The 17,266-nt window shown below is 37.5% G+C and overlaps 1 protein-coding gene across 1 annotated transcript in view; it reads left to right on the top strand.

Annotated features, from left to right (window-relative positions):
• Nucleotides 1–97: 97 nt before the first annotated feature.
• Nucleotides 98–17,266, top strand: part of pnpla7b (patatin-like phospholipase domain containing 7b) — a 47,184-nt gene continuing 30,015 nt past the window's right edge. Inside the window, exons 1-13 of the mRNA XM_041787866.1 lie at nt 98–141; nt 3,475–3,518; nt 3,994–4,068; nt 4,803–4,890; nt 6,305–6,384; nt 7,397–7,491; nt 8,122–8,262; nt 9,871–10,030; nt 10,206–10,286; nt 10,960–11,088; nt 11,253–11,333; nt 14,582–14,702; nt 14,797–14,874. Of these exons, the coding sequence (XP_041643800.1) occupies nt 3,477–3,518; nt 3,994–4,068; nt 4,803–4,890; nt 6,305–6,384; nt 7,397–7,491; nt 8,122–8,262; nt 9,871–10,030; nt 10,206–10,286; nt 10,960–11,088; nt 11,253–11,333; nt 14,582–14,702; nt 14,797–14,874 (1,171 nt within the window). The 5' untranslated portion in view covers nt 98–141; nt 3,475–3,476. The remainder of the gene's footprint in view (nt 142–3,474; nt 3,519–3,993; nt 4,069–4,802; nt 4,891–6,304; nt 6,385–7,396; nt 7,492–8,121; nt 8,263–9,870; nt 10,031–10,205; nt 10,287–10,959; nt 11,089–11,252; nt 11,334–14,581; nt 14,703–14,796; nt 14,875–17,266) is intronic.

The following is a 17,266-nucleotide window of genomic DNA, read 5'->3' as shown; positions in this document are numbered from 1 at the left end:
TGCCAAAAATATTGGTATGTTGACCTTTTTTTGTCTTCGGTGATTTTATTTTGAAATGAATGGCAGGAAATGCGGATCAACATTACGTACAAGGCTTGACGGTTGCGTGAAGCCGTATACAATAACTTTCACACAAGAAAGGTACGTGGGAAAAACTTTTTGGTAGCTTCAGTCTGTCAAAGTTGGCTTATGGTATATTTATATGTTTATCTTTTCTCTAGTCTCTGTCAATGTCGACTTGTTCTTTAAGTGTTTTTGTTGCATTTGTGAGTCCTTTATGATATGTAGCGGTAAGTAGAAGAAGCGGAGTCCGTAGACAATCGGCGAGAATTGGCCACAACAAAGTTAAAGATAGCAAATCAGTACACTACAGTTTTGATTTCGTTGCTTTACTCCACAGTCATGATTTGTCATTTTTAAGCCCGAATAAGTTTGTTGACTCCTGGCTACTTTACGTTCTCGTCAACAGGGAACATGAGCACAGTTTCACATCTCTATAGTCAAAACAAATATTTGGGTTGAGGTTAATTTTATGTGCCACTGCTCTTTAGCAAATAACCTCGTCAGATTCACCACTGGACCGTGACTCGCAGAAAGTTCTCTGGGTTTCTTTGTTTTTTTTGGTTTTTTTTTTTAATTGAGCTTGGCTCAAGAGACAAGACCGAGCCTTTGTTAACATCAAAAATGAAAGACCGCCCTATTTAAGAATTATGGACGGGATAGTTTCCCCTTTTCCCGGCCTAGCCCTCTGTCAGTACGCGTACGTTTGTGGAGTTGACTGGAGTATAACTGGGTAGTACAAATGCAGGGTGAGTGTTTGGTTACAAGCACAGAGCTTGTGACCGCTTCTTGTTGAGCTGAGGTGATCTTTAACCCAGATTTACTTTGTGACTCTGTGTCGGACAGTTTGGGAAGAGTCAAATAGTAAAGATCCAAGGGTCAAAAGTTCAAATCCTGCGCTATTTACATACAATCAATAAGTTTCATCAACAGAGAGGGCCGTTATTGATGGTTTCAGGACATGTCATATTTCATTCTGTCGTCATTTGATCATTTGAACTAGGCCTTCTGACCTGTAATAACCAATAATATTAACTGAAGATAACATGAATTGTCATTGATAATATTGATGTATAGTGAGAGGTTGCCTGACTCATCAGAGACAGATGCAACATTTTATATTAACTTTGATTTGATTAAGAATTGTGTTTTTTCACCATGCCTGATGCTGAACGATTTGGGAAAATAATCTAATTGCGATTTTTTTTTTTACCTAATATTACAATTGCGATTCTATATGCAATTATTTCTTAAGTTTCTCATCTTATGTATTTTCCAACAGAAATAAGCAATAATTCATTCTAAACTATAACCGACACAATACTAGAGTAAACTAGGGCTGAACAATTTTGAAAAAATGTCTAACTGTGATGATTTTGACTCATTTTGCAAATTGGATATGAACTGTTGTATCAAAGGGATTCATAATTTTCATATAATTTAATATCTAACACAGAAAAACATACAAAAATGAAGAAAATAGGATATTTTTTGTACACTATTCTCAAAAGATGCCACTAGAATGATTGCAAGATGTACAGTCATGGATGAAACTATTGGCACCCCTGGAATTTTTCCAGAAAATACACCATTTCTCACAGAAATTGTTGCAATTACAAATGTTTTGTATACAAGTGTTCATTTCCTTTATGTGCATTGGAACAACATGAAAAATCTGAAGAAAAAAGACAAAATTGACATAATTTTACACAAAACTCAAAAAATGGGCTGGACAAAATTATTGGCACCCTCACCTTAATATTTGGTTGCACACCCTTGGGAAAAAATAACTGAAACCAATCATATCCTATAACCATCAACAAGCTTCTTACACCTCTCAACTGGAATTTTGGACCACTCTTTTGCAGACTGCTCCAGGTCTCTCAGATTTGAAGGCTGACTTCTTACCACAGCAATTTTGAGATTTCTCAAAGGTGTTCAATGGGATTTAAATCTGGACTCATTGTTGGCCACTTCAGAACTCTCCAGCGCTTTGTCTCCAACCATTTCTTGGTGCTTTTTAAAGTATGTTTCAGGTCATTGTCCTGCTGGAATGCTCATGATCTCTGACGCAGACCCAGCTCTCTGACACTAGGCCCTAAATTGCGGCCCAGAATTTTTTGATTGTCTAGATTTCATGATTCCTTTCCCACAGTCAAGGCACCCAGTGCCAGAGGCAGCAAAATAGCCCCTAAACATCTTTGAACCTCCACCATGTGTGACTGTAGGTACTGTGTTCTTTTCTTTGTAGACCTCATTCTGTTTTCTGTAAACTGTAGAATGACGTGCTTTTCCAAAAAGCTCTACCTTAGTCTCCTCTGTCCCCAAAATGTTCTCCCAGAAGGACTGAGGCTTACTCAGGTACATTTTTGCAAACTCCAGCCTGGCTTTTTTATGTCTCTTTGTCAGCAGTGGGGTTCTCCTCTGTCTCCTGCCATAGCGCTTCATCTCATTCAGATGACCACGTATGGTCCCAGCTGACACTTTTGCACCCTGAGTCTGCAGGACAGCCTGAATTTGTGTGGAAGTTGACTGAGGATGTTTATCCACCATTCCAACTATCCTGTGTGGCATTCTTTTGTCAATTTTTCTCTTCCGTCTACGTCCAGGTATATTACCCACAGTTCCATGGGTTATAAACTTCTTGATTATATTAGGCACAGTGGACAAAGGAATTTCTAGATCTCTGGAGATGGTCTTGTAACCTTGAGATTGTTCATATTTTTCCACAATTTTGCTTCTTAAGTCCTCAGACGATTCTGGGCTCTTCTTTCTCTTCTCCATGCTTGGTGTGACACACACAGGCACACAACACAAAGGTTGAGTCAACTTTTATACATTCTAACTGGCTTCAGGTGTGATTTCTAGATTGCAGCACCTGTTACTGCCACAGGTGAGTTTAAATGAGCATCACATGCTTGAAATGAAATGATTCACCCACAGTTTTAAAAGGGTGCCAATCATTTTGTCTGGCCCATTTTTTGAGTTTTGTGTGTCAATTTTGTCTTTTTTCATCAGTTTTTTTTTGTGTTGTCTAACGCACATAAAGGAAATAAACATGTGTATACCAAAAACATTTGTAATTGCAACAATTTCTGTGAGAAATGGTGTATTTTCTGGAAAAATTCCAAAGGTGCCAATACTTTCGGCCATGGCTATATAGGTCTTTTTTTTTTTTTTTTTTTTTTTTTTTTACAGGACTCAGTCTTAGGTTTTGGTTTCATTTTCAGCCATGAATGAACAAAACTGTTGCTACTGCCTGTTTTCTGTTAAACTGTCTCCTGTAACTATTGTTCACATCTTAAAATCCACATTTAACTCATCAGACATTGTTATTGTGTCCTTTTGATTGTATTTATTGTTCATTAAGTGCCTTTCTTAAACTTTAAATCCTGCACTACTTTCTTGAAACAGGCATGGAAGACAATGATGAAGAGGGGAGCTGCAGCATTTACCCGGTATGTCTTTCCTTGATAACATTCATTTCACTCCATCATTTGGATTTACTGTAAATGTCCATGTCTTTGTCTTTGACTTTGCAGATTACAATGATATTACAGCCCTATCTGATCAAATTTTTTAAACAAATCACAAATATTTTGCAATGTTTAATTTTTCAGCCAGGTCCATATGGGGTTAAAATATCCAGTAATATTGCCTGATATAGTCTATCTATTTTTTGCCTTTTGTAGATGACAGGGCTGAGAATACAGTATAAAATTCTGAAAAGAGAAGGGGGAAAGATGTATGGGATGGGACCACAAGTCTGATTTGAACCTGGGTCTCCCAATTGGAGCACTTTAGCCTCAGTATATGCAGCTTGATCTAATTGCTTAGCTACTAGCATCTGGTCCAGTTTCTTTTTAACAGTCTGCCCATTCTCAGCTGATTTCAGGCCTTAAGTTTTGTTTCTGCTCCTGATATTTGCTGCAGACCCTGGTTCCCCTTGGCAGTGGGATCAAGGACACAATGGAAAAGTTTATGGAGGAAAGGACGGAGGCCACTATGGTAACTGGGACACTGGTTGCAAATGGCTTGTTTGATTTAAAGGTCACATATTATGCAAAATACACTTTTCAGGCTTTTCTAGCAAACATATGTGCCCTTGGCCTGTCAACAATCTCCCCAAGAATCAGAAAATCCATTTCCTCCCCTTCTCTCTTTCTCCACCTTTCAGAAAATGTGTGCTGAAACAAGCCATTTTCAGATTTCCCCTCATGATGTCATGTGGGGAGTTAGCCCCGCCCCCAGGTTCGGTTGGCCCTCCTCACTTGGAAGAAAGTTCCACCTTCCTCTACTGATCCTCCTCTCAGCTGGCAGCTGAAGGGAGGATCAGGAGAGCCACATCCATGAAGCAACATTCATTTCCTGAGAGGGGCGTAGTTAGGGGCGGAGTCACAGACACAGAAACGGCTCGTTCTGAGCAGGACTGAAACAGAGGGGTTTATAGACATGCAAAAATCCAATACTGGAGTGTTTTTTCAGCAACAAACTTCACAGACATGTTTTGGGGACCTCTGAGACCAATATAAACTTGTCTTAAAAGGTAAAATATGTGACCTTTAAAAAAATGTAATGATTAGTGTTTGACTGGAAGTACGCTGTAGTAGGATTTAGGGTGGAAACATGAATGTTTTTGGTGCCTTTACATGCAAATAGATAGAGTAAGAGTGTTTAACTATTAGATTTAAGACTCTGAGCCTTGACTTATGAAACTAATGTCCTGTGTGTTTTTCTTACAGTGGACAGCAGTGCTGATTGGAGCTGTGACGATGATTTCTGTCGTTGGAGTCATTGTGTTCCTTCTTTACAGAAGATACAAACTCTCAAGTCAGTGCCCTGCACACTTTCCATTCAAGATAACCTGTTTTTCTGAGTAAATTTGTGTACAAAAATGTTCAGCAAGCAATGATTTACTAACACGCCCACATATTTATGAGGCCCTCAACACAGCAAGATAAGAAACACGGATGGGCACACATACTAATGGCAGGAAAACAGTGGAAGCAAGTAAAGAGAAATGAGAAGAAGTATAAGAGAAAATTTTTTATTATTACTCCAGGATATCAGTGTAGGAACACAAAAACACTGATAGAGAAAACTGTCATTAAAGATGCTCTTCGAAACAAAACATTGTGTAGAGCAGGGGCTCTTAACGTTGGGGTCAGGACCCCATTGGGGGTTGCGAGACACTGGGAGGAAGTCTCCAGATACCTTAAAAAAAACCCTGTTTTCATCATTTTTTCCCACCAATGTCGTCAATTTTAACACATTTTTGCAGCTTAAAATCAATTTTTTGTTTATTTTAAAACCTTTCCACCACTTTTTTCTGCCTGTTTTTGCCACCTGTAAACCAATTCTTGCAACTCTCTGCCTATATTTGGCTTTGTTGACACATTATTGCCACCATTAACTCCTAATGCCACTTTTTAAGCCACATTTCACAATTTGATATGCCCATTTTTGCCAGTTTCTGACTTTTTCTGCCCCAGATAACCCTTTTTATGCCAGTTTATATCAATTTTCATCCCTGTTCACCAAATTTCCACCAATTTTTTGTCATTTTTTGGTTATTTTGCATCTAATTTTTGGCATTTCTAACTCATTTCTGCTACTTTTAAAATCCAATTTCCCTACCTTTCCCATCATTTTTTGCCATTATTAACCCATTTTATCTGTGTTTAATGTATTTCAATTCTGTTTTCATCAAAAGGATTTACATTTTTAAAAAGAGCTACTTACTACACAAATTAATTAAAAAATGTTTCTTTGATAAGAGTGGTTACTATTCAGGTTAAATATAAAATACCACAGCTTAACTTTACAATGGACCATGATTTTGCTGGCCTCCAGTTTGGCTGGGCCCCAGAAAGCGCTCCCATTTTCCTCCCCTAATGGGCGGCCTTGTCTCCACATAACTCTTCTTGATTATGCATGGCTGTGTTTCACCATCTTCAGGTACAGTGGGGGTCCCTGGTGTCTTGCACCTTTATTTTGGGGGTCGCAGGCTGAAAAGGTTGAGAACCCCTGGTGTTGAGTAACGGCAGCAATTTGTCAAATTGCTCTAACATAAATTACACAATAAGTTAACAGAGAATGAGTTAATACCATCTAATACTATATTAACCCACCATATGACTACAGGGTATGCTGTTGTTGTAGTTTGACTTGTTTAAGATAACTCATGTCAGAGTGGTTCTTAGTAAATAAAAGGGTCTTATACAGAGTCTGTGCTGTGTTTCAGAGGAGGAAGCTGGGGTTCCCCACTATCGCTTTCGTAAGAGGGATAAGGTGATGTTTTACGGCCGAAAGATCATGAGAAAGGTCAGTAGTGTCGCACCATCCCACTGAGAGTTTTGATTTTAGAGTGGACACACTTGTATCCAAGTTCGCTGCTTTAACTTAAAGCAACTTTAACTTTGCACCTTTCAAACAAACACACAGCATAAAGAGATGTTCTGTGCTTGTAAAAGAGTTGTAATAGTTTTGAATATTTTATTAGTTTTTACCTTTTGGTTTAAATCTCAGATTAGTTTTTATACGTTTTTACTGCTGGTTTGTTTGTTTAGTTTTTATTTTGCAACAAGTCAGGAGTTCCAAACTCAGTCAGAGCAGGGGCCAGTTTCTGGATTCAGATCTAACCTAAGGGCCTATGCTGGAGAATTTTTTTTTGTTTTACACACTGTTAGGAGTTTCAGAATAGGGCTGAATGTTTTGGAAAATAATCTTAGTGCGATTTTTTTCCCCAATATTGCAATTGCGACTTGATATCCAATAATTCATTAACTTTCTTTTATTCCTTAAAAGAGGCTGAACAATTTTTAAAAGTGTCTAATTCCAATGATTTTGACTCGTATTGCAAATTGGATATGAATTATTGCACTGAAGGGTTTTTGTCATTCTGATATCTAATAAGAAAAAAGTACAAAAATGAAGAAGGAAGGATTTTTTGTAGACTATTCTTGAAATATGATACCAGAATGATTGCATGATATGTCATGCATAACATTTCTGCATCTCTTCTGAAATATATACCTTCTGCGATTTGAACATTACAGCAGGTCATATTGCTATTTAATCTAATTTTGGATTAATTGCCCAGCCCTAGTTCAGAATAAAGCAAAAAAGATACTTAAGCTGTTCTGTTTGATCTTTTTATTGACTGATGAAATTTACTGACTTGGCACTGATAAATCCATCATATGCCTCTGTTGTTTTTGAGGCATAAATCCTCCCATGACTGCAGACATTTCAACTAAATTGGGGTTTTCATTTTCAGTCACAATAATTCTTTTCTTTCTAAATGCCAATTAAGCAAACTTTCCACGTTTTCCAGGTCCAGACGTTGTCTTCAACCCCTGCCTCTAATTCAAACTCAGCTTCACGCCAGAGAGTGAGGAAGAGGACCAAAGTCCTGTCTATTGCACGCAAGTGAGTCCTTTTTTAGTGTCAGGTTCAAACAGAAGATAAGATTTGAGTGTGAAAGTTTATTCTTCAGCTCAGAAACAATTTACAAATTCACACTGACTCAAGGTTTATGCAGATAAGCGGTAAATAAATCATATGTATATGATTAGAAACAGCTCTGTTAAGTATTAAATGTACTATAAATAACACAGTCCAAAAAGAGCTTAACTTTAAAGATGTTTACTTCAGTAATAAAAACGCCCCTGAAAATTACATCATCACAGCCAGCCACCATTAAATGTTACATGCATCATGTACAAGTTTTGAGAAATAAAGTACAACATTTAGATAATTCAGCATGAACAAGACACAGCAATCTAAAAAAAAAAAACACAAGATGAATGAATTCTCTCTGAATGTTTATATGTACAGAAAAATCGGGAGGAATTGATCCCTGTCATAGCAGGTACCTTTTAAGGAATAAGTGTAAAAGGAGTCCAGAAAAGAGTTTTTTTCAGGGTAGATGGAAGAAACTTAGCTTATTGTTAAAATGATCATAAATACAACCTTAAATGCAGTATAGTATCCCAAAATGAAAAGAAACATTTATTAAGGATTAGCATTATGTCTTTAATATTTTTGTTTTTATGTAAGGATCCTGCGCATCCGGAGAGAACCCCCCACCCTGCAGCCTAAGGAGCCTCCACCCTGTCTCCTTGAGGCTGACCTGACAGAGTTTGATGTCCAGAGCTCCCATCTGCCCTCAGAGGTGCTGTACATGCTGAAAAATGTGAGGTAAGAAGCATAATATGCTTTATTTCCATCCTTCACATGGACATGTTCATAGACAGTTTTACACACTATAGTAATGATATTTGAACTAATGAATATTCTTCCTTTATTTAAAGAAGTCTTGATCATGCTTGCACATTTTACATAATGCTTAAATTCATTGTAAGTGATTTCCGCTGCCAGGGGCCTCTTAATCAAAAAAATAACAGAAGTTGAAGATAGATCCTCCCTGTGTGATATAAGGGGGAGTAATCATGGTCCATCACACGTATGCTGCTCAAAACATGAATGAGATAAAGCAACAGAACAGCTGCTTCCAGGGACAGTTCCCACTTCCTTATGAATTAGCCGTGACATAACATCTAGTCTTTCCACATTTATTTCTCATGGTGGCTGCCATGACAAGACATGCCCCATGCAGCAATAAAGATGAAGGATTTCTCTGGCTTTATAAACTTTTTGAAATATTACTACTCAAAAAAAAAACTTAAGTCTAGTCATTTATAGATTAATGCAGAGCAGAAATTCTACACACTGTAAGAAAAAAAACAGTAATGAGTTTGGTTTGGCCATGGCAGGCATGTCTTTTGTCCTCATTATAAAACCTGGATTAGTAAACTGCAAACCTGGTTGCAAACTGGAGCAGCTGCCATAGGCTACTTAAGAAGTAGATTTTTTTGACTAATATTTAAAGTTTTAAATTTAACTTGTTAGCTGTCTGTGTTGATTTCTGAGCTAGTTTCAGAGAAAAAGAAGCACGAGTTACAACAATTTCGACTTCATGTCGATATGAGTGCTGAACACTGTTTATTTGTATTTGTAATAACTGGAAATTTAATGATAATGTTAGTTAGCAAAGCACATTTTTTTCCCTGAAGAAATAAGTTTTTGGACCACCATGTCTCTTATGTTGTCCAGTCTAAAAACTGACACTAATTTATTCTTTTTTTCTCTTAATGGGTCCATTATTAATGGAAATAACGCCACATAGTAATCAAGGGGCTTTAACAGTACTAAAAGAGCCCAGAAGCTCTTTAGGAAACCATTAACTGAGGTGATAAATCACATGGGAAAAAGGGTAATTTCCTTGTCTGCATCCATGCATTCCTGCTTCTTGTTCCAACAAGTAGAATCCAGCTGTTGGTTATTTGAACATAAAAAGGTGATGTTTCTATGGCAGTGGCTTTTATATGCAGACCTGAGGCTTTATCCACTTATATATACATTAAATAACAAAAATTAAGGATTGTTTTCTGCCCCAAATAGTGGGTCCTGTTATTTTTTAATTTAACTGCGGAGTGTTTTTCTAGAAAAACTACAGGCCTGACCAAAACAACCAGGGAAAATCTGAAGCATTAAATCTATAACTGATTATCTTTTTAATGCTTAATATCAGAGACAGTTGAATGTAATGTCGTTTGAATGTGTTGTGCCACTTAAAGAAACACAGTAATTTAATCTGTAATACCTTTAGATTAATTAAATTTAAAGGGAAATATTAGCCTCAAATTGTCTCAATAAATAAAATAATTAAGCTCTTACAATTATTTGCAATGTGTTGGTATAAACTGTAATTTAATCCCATCAGCTGCTCATGTGTGTTGTTCTCAGGGTGCTCGGCCACTTTGAAAAGCCTCTCTTCCTGGAGCTGTGCCGTCACATGCTGCTCATCCAGCTGCACCAGGGAGAGGCACTCTTCAGACCGGGTGATACTGATGACAGTATTTACGTGGTTCAAGATGGCCGCCTGGAGCTGTGCATCCATGAGAGTGTAAGACCACAGAGCTGATCAGCGCATCTCAGCTTTAGAGGAATCACAATTACTCACATTCATACTTCTACAAGACTCCAAATTCTGGGGGGTTACAGGAATCAGTGTGGAGAAATGTTGGAACCCTTATCCGCCTCCATGATTACGTTCTCATGTTTGTTCTTTCCCACTGCAGGATGGAACAGACGCTGTGGTGAAGGAAGTTTTACCAGGAGACAGTGTCCACAGTTTGCTCAGCATTCTTGACATCATAACTGTACGTCTTTGCATGTAAAAGGAGACTGTTCAAAAGAAGATTTCATGCAGATAGCATGCAGTTGGCAAAAATATATTGGACTGTTATGATGTGAGACAGTTGTTCTTAGATAGTCTAGGCTCAGGACCCAACCTTCACTTTCTTAAAAAGAAATAAGGTCCAAAATGTATGAAATACTTTAACAAGTCAACTTTAAAAATGAAGTTTGGACCTTAGATGGAACAAACCATGACTGAACAAAAGGACAGGACAAACCAACCTTATTTGGAAACATTAATATTTTTTTCTTTGTTTCCAGAAAACACTTAAATATGAATGAACAATCAACACCCAAAACATACAAAATGAGAAAAGTGATATTAGATACACCATTTTGCCAAAAGTATTTGCTCATCTGCCTTGACTCGCATATGAACTTAAGTGACATCCCATTCTTAATTCATATTTGATAATTAAAATTCAATTTTGCCAAAGTCAACAACAGAAGTCAACATCTTAAATCTAATGATTTGAAGCTTCTGACGTGCCTTTAGTCTGCATTCTTGTTTGCATGTTAAGTTTTAATACCAACAGATTAGCATATCCATCCTGAAAACCCGCTGTTGAATATCTTTACTCCTCATAAATCTTTCTGTTCCTCTTCTCTGAATGAGCTGTGTTATCTGTGTTTCAGGGCTATCCGGCGCCTTACAAAACTGTGTCTGCAAGAGCTGCAGTTCCCTCCACAGTCCTGCGTCTTCCTGCCGCAGCCTTTCAGTCAGTCTTTGAAAAATATCCTGAAACTCTGGTCCGTGTCATACAGGTAAAGTGTCAAACAGAGAAGACTTTAATTCACCGATAGAGCTACAGGCATGACATGATCCAATTTAACCCTGTGCGTAACATGCAAAATAAAGCTCACATAGTTTCACTTTATGTAAATAATTCTCTTGTTCTGTCTTTATCAACTCTCTCTGTTCCCTCTAGATTATCATGGTACGTCTCCAGAGAGTGACCTTCCTTGCCTTGCACAACTACCTTGGCCTGACCACCGAGCTCTTTAACCCGGTACGGTACCAAAACATTTCTGTTTGGATCACTGCACTCTTCCTCTTTTAACCTCCCATGTACCTTTTCTCCTTTTTGGCTTTATTTTATCCTTTTGTTTGTGGGTAGAGGACATCACGAATTCTATATAGCAATTAAAAGAGACCAAATACAGTACATGTGTATCAAACTAAGGTTGTTAGCAATGGCTACCTCCAGTGTAGCGGTTAGCTCTGATGTAGCTAAAGGACAGCTGCCGTTTTATCAGAACCGCACCACATTTCTTTATTTAAACAAGAGCAAAGAGCCACACTGAAAGCTTATCATGATGGAAAAGATGTCTTTCACTCTTCTGAAAACCTGTTTTGGCGTGGGTTTGCAATCAGTAAGGGAAGGGTTGAGTTGTACTGTAAGCCGGTCTATGCAATGGCTGGATGAAGCTGTAGAAAAGTGGCAGTTTATTTAGATCTAAACCACATTTCTTTATTAAAACAAGAGCAAAAACCCTAACCAAAAGTTTCTCTTAGCAGAGAAGATGTTTTTGCAGGTCTCCCAATTGGCTTTGGCATTAATTTCAGCCACCCACAAGCTTTGCGGTTCAAATGCTATGGCAGTGCTAGCCTGTGTAGCTCAGGTTAGCAGTGAAGCAGTGCATGTCTACTACCACTTTTACTCTTCGCTCTGATTGGCCCGTTATAAATGTGACAGACAGAACGTTCTTCCAACCTCCTTCCAAGAATTTTTTGAAAAGTCTTTCCTTCTCGGATGCTTTATAAAGGAGCTTTCCCAGATGAGTTTGAAATAAATCAATGCAAAGGGTTTTTGGAACCGTCTTTTTGGCGTGCCGGGTTGAAAATGATGGTGGTAGTGGATCGATGTACTCTTGCATGTACACACACATGTAGCCTAGCAGACATTGTGTAATTGTCTGCCTTCAGATAACACCATAATCTAGAACAGGGGTCCTCAACCTTTTTAGTCTGTGACCCCCAAAATAAAGGATCCAGAGACTGGTGACCCCTACTGTATCTGAGGGTGGTTGAACACAACTATGCACATTCAAGATTAGTCATGTGCAGACAAGGCCGTCCAGAAGGGGGTATAAAGCGGAGAGCTTTCTGGGTCCCAGCCAAATTGGGGGCCCATGGAGGTCGGCAAAATCAAGGTCTTGTAAAGTTAAGCTGTGATATCCATATTTTATATTTAACCTGAAAAAATAACCGCTCTTATCAATGAAAGAAATCTCTTTTTTAAATCACTGGTGTAGAACATAGCCTTCTTAAAAATGTAAATCTAATTTGTAAAAAAAAAAAAAAAAAAAAAAAGGACTTAACATGGGTTAAAAATTGAAAAAATGGGTTAATAATGGCAAAAAATGGAGGAAAAGGTGGTGAATTTGGATGCTAAAAGTAGCAGAATTGGGTTGGAAGTGGCAAAAACTATATATGAGAATGGCAAAAAATAGTAGAAAAAAGGCAAAAATGGGCATAAATTGTGGTAAAAGAGAATTCAAAAGGGGCTGAAAAGGCTTAAATAGGCAAAAATGGGTGGAAATCTGGTGAAATGGGAAGAAAAATTGATATACACTGGCAAAATATGCCTAACTGAAAAAAGAAAAGAGGCAGATATTGGCAGAAATTGGTCAAACTGGCAAAAATTGACATATTGGATAGCTAAATGTGGTTAAAATGGGTAGAATTGGGCCTTCAAAGTGGTAAAATTGGGTTAATAGTGGCAATAATGGGTCAACAGAGGCAACATTAGGCTTATGTGGCAAGAACTGGTTTAGAAGTGGCAAAAACAGAAACAGAAAAGGTGGTGGAAAGGGTTTAAAATAGCAAAAATAATGTTAACTGGCAAAAAATGTGTTAAAATTTGTGGGGAAAAAATGATGAAAACCTGTTAGAATTTGGTTGGTATAAAGTGGCAACTGTGGAATTCAAAATAGTTTTTTTTAACGGAATCTGGAGACCCCCTCTCAGTGTCTCGCGACCCCCAACGGGGTCCCGACCCCAAGGTTGAGAACCACTGGTCTAGAGGGACAGCATGCAATGCATTTGTGCCACAAGTAAAGCATACAGTAAAGTTACAGAGCTGTAATGTTGTCCATGTTTTCATCATTCAACATACAACTAGTTCTCTGCTACTAGCATGCTCAACAGGAAGACGATCCACAGTAACTAGCTAAAAGGGACACATCTCCACCTACAGTTGTGGAGGTGGACATGCACCTATCAATAAATGAATTCACCTCTTAGTGCATGCACACTGGGATTAGAAAAGTAGATAATTATCTAATAGAGCAATAATTGTCCATTTTAATGCATGTACATAACTGAGGAGGCTGAAATTTAAAAGATGATCTGTTCTCAGGGTATAGAGCAAAAACAACAAAGAGAGGACGAATCTCCAACCAGAGTGTTTAACTCAACCACAAATTTTAGATGAAATGTGGAATCATCCCCCCGTTATTTACTACCGACTGTCGTGTTAGCACAAGCCAGGCATGAGTTTTTGTTTTTATTTTATGGATATTATTCAAAATGTGCTAAGGTGCAGCTCTCCTCAAAAATATGCTTAAGTAGAAGTAGACCTACTGGTTTTAAAGACTAAGCAAAAACACAAGTACGTTAAAGATGCTCAGTTACAGTAATGTAAGTAAATATAATTCCCTAGTTTCCATCCTTTTTATTTCCTCCTCCAGATATCTCATGAGTGAAAAAAGGGAATATCTTCAAATTCAGCACTAACTGCTATTTCCACTCAAGATGAACTGATTAAATTTTGATAGTTTAAAGGACAAAGCCTCTGTTATTCTCTATGTTCATGGGCGTGATCCTTCATAAAGGCTGCAGGGAATTAAATCTGGTTTATGTTATTTTTTTAATCCATCTGAATTAACAACACCCATGATGGATTTGTGGATTATCTCCCTTTCTCTCCCCCTCATGTCCTTGTTCCTTTTGTTGACCTGAGAGGGTCTGGTGACTGTCTTATGATGTAGGGAGAATAGAATAGAGAATAGAATAGAGTATAACAGACTTTCTTTTGTTTTTGCCCCTGCTGTAACTGATTATAGTGCGACCTCTTCTGTTTCTATAGGCCTACTAAAAATGGGGCTTTGATTTCAGCATAAAGTATCTTTTCAGTATCTAGATCTTATCCTCGCTATCCTGTCATTCCGTGGGAAATACTAGCTGTGGTATGAGTAAACATGGCAGTATATGCTGTAATGTGTTCTTTAATATTTCTTCCTATGTGTTTCACAGGAGAGCCAGGCTATCTCACTGGTATCGGTGGCACATGTTCTGGGTGAAGCTCATCCACAAAGGGGCCTTCGTAGGCTGCCGTCCCACTCTGACGATCTGGGTTCTGAAAAAGCTGACACAGGTCAGAAACACCGACCATCTTCAGTCATCTCACTGTTATTTTGCAGTGATGGTTGTGAAACTGGTATCTGTTATCTTAATTCTCTGTGTCTCAGAAAAAGCAGGTCCCTCTGAAGTGCCCACATCCAAGTTCAAAAAGTCTCGCTCACTCTCCACCCCGATGGCAGTTACAGGTAAACAAATGCACTGCACCTATGGTATCAGTTTGAGTGTCTAAATGTGTCTATTTGGAATGCATCATTTATCTTGTATGAATGAGGTTTAGGTCCTGAAACTAAATAATAATTAGAGTCTTAATATTATGAATGAAGTAGAAATTAAAGGATTTCGGTCAGCTTTAAGAATAAGTTATTAATACAAGATGGATGTTTATTGCATCTCAGGATAACAGTAGGTCATAATGCAGAATAAATAGTAAATAAACTTGAGCTTGTATAGCACATTTGTAGTCATCTGACTATTTAAAATAAATATCTTTATTTTATTTTGAAGATGAAGGTCAAATAAACATGAATCTTCCACTTTTTAGTGGACCCCAAGCTGCAGATCTATTAAGACCTACTTAAATAATAAATTATATCTAACTGTATATCAGGGTTTTGCAAATGGTAGATTGGAAACATGATTTATTAGACAAAAGGCTGAGGAAAATAACAAAAAAGCACATAACAAAGTCCAACAAAAAGTTAAAATAACTAAAAATACTACCAAGAAAAATCAACTATGGGACCACAAGGATAAATCCAGAAAAACAAAAATTACTTGGAAAAAAAAGTCCATCAAAAAGAAGACACAGAGGCTGACTACAACAAAATAACACAAAAGGCCAGAGCACAGAGACTAAATACAGACAAGGTTAATTAGACAAAACTAAGACATTTAAGCCAGTTGCAATTTTTCTTGCAAACATTCAAGTGTCAAGTAGTTTACAAAAATCCTCTTTTTCGTGTTTTATGTGTGTTTTGTTTCAGTCAAAATGAGTGATATAAAAATGATGATCCCCTTCAATGAAGCAATTGGTATTAACTCTGTAATATGAACAAAAATAATTAGTTAATTCTATCAAATATTGATGAAGCTTAGCATTACTTCACAGAAGTCACACCCCAGTAGCAGTCAGCTAATAGCCAGCTTCACCTCCTCCACCCCAGTCGCCTCCTTTATAGCTTAAAGCTTGTTGCACCCCCATATTCAGATCCATGCTACAATGGATTAATTGCTTCTGAATTCATTGTTTTCTATACACATTGTTATTTATGTATTCATCTGGGGTTTTTTAGAGCAGAGCTTTCTCTGACAAGTAAAACTGTAGATCCAATTTACACAATATGAAAAAACGTCTGATGGGTGTTCCTGGCTGAATGTTTTTTATAATATAGAATGATTTATTGCTTGAATTTGTTCAAAAATGCATAAGGTGAGTAACCTAATAATAATCGCATATTAAATCGTAATTGCAATCTCTGGAAAAAAAAATCGCAATTCGATTATTTTTGCAAATCGTTCAGCCCTACTTACCAGGCACTGGGGCAGGAAAATCAAAGACGCCTAACCTAACCTAACCGTACTGTACTGTAAATGGCATAAATTAAACCGCTTTTTTCTGCTCATTCCTCCTGACTTTTTGAGCAAAGCTGAGTGGATCAGCCTGTCTCCTTTTCCCCATGTCAGAGCGATGTCATATGTTTACAAGCGGCTGTGTCCTGGGGTGGTTTGACTCGGTATCATGAGACTAGTTCTCCATTGCAGCTGATGAATTTGCTCAAGATATTTTTGAAGTGATGTCTTGCTTGTCGCAAGTCCAAAATTGTCAATTAAATTATCAAAACAAAGCCTGAATTTTTGTGAGACTGCATTAAACAAAATATTACATTCTAGCAAGTCTGACCATGATAATGTAGGAAAATGCAGCTCACCTGTAGGAAACATGGCAAACGTTTGTATGGCTGATTACAGGACAGATCAATTGGAAAATAAGATTTGAAATTAGCAACAGTTTGGATTACTCATGAACTAACTCTCTGTTATTAAGTAGCCTATTACTTGAATACTATAAACTACAGCAGGGCAATTATTCGAAAAATAATAGAAACCAACATTTAGAGCCTCTAACCAACGAAAACCTGCCTGTGAATTACTTCAATTTCTTCCCCTTTTCTTGGAAAACTTTGACTTTTTATGAAAAACATTTTCATTTCAGCTGTGTTTTGATTTCAGGTGTTTCAATAGATAAACAAATTGTTAATCTGTGCCTGTACCTTTCAGTTGTTTGTTTTAAAATTATACAAATATTTACAGAACAAACAGAGTCAAAGGTTGGGGGTGGAATAATCAATAGTTCATTAATCATAATCGAGGTAAAAAGTTCAATTAATCGTGATTTTGATTTTTGCCATAATCGCCCAGCCCTACTATAAACATTGATTATTATATTGTACCTTATTGCTGCTTTTTAAAATAGAATGGCTGGTAAAATCATGTGTGGCAGCTTTATTTTGGAATCCAGCAGTCACAGTGACAGGCAGCTGAAAAAGTTCAAATCCAACCCAGAATCAAGCTCAGGTG

This window comes from Cheilinus undulatus, linkage group 5 (assembly GCF_018320785.1).
Source record: "Cheilinus undulatus linkage group 5, ASM1832078v1, whole genome shotgun sequence".
Classification (NCBI taxonomy): Eukaryota; Metazoa; Chordata; class Actinopteri; order Labriformes; family Labridae; genus Cheilinus; species Cheilinus undulatus.
The sequence above is the reverse complement of the archived record's forward strand: the minus strand, read 5'-3'. Positions and strand labels throughout refer to the sequence as shown.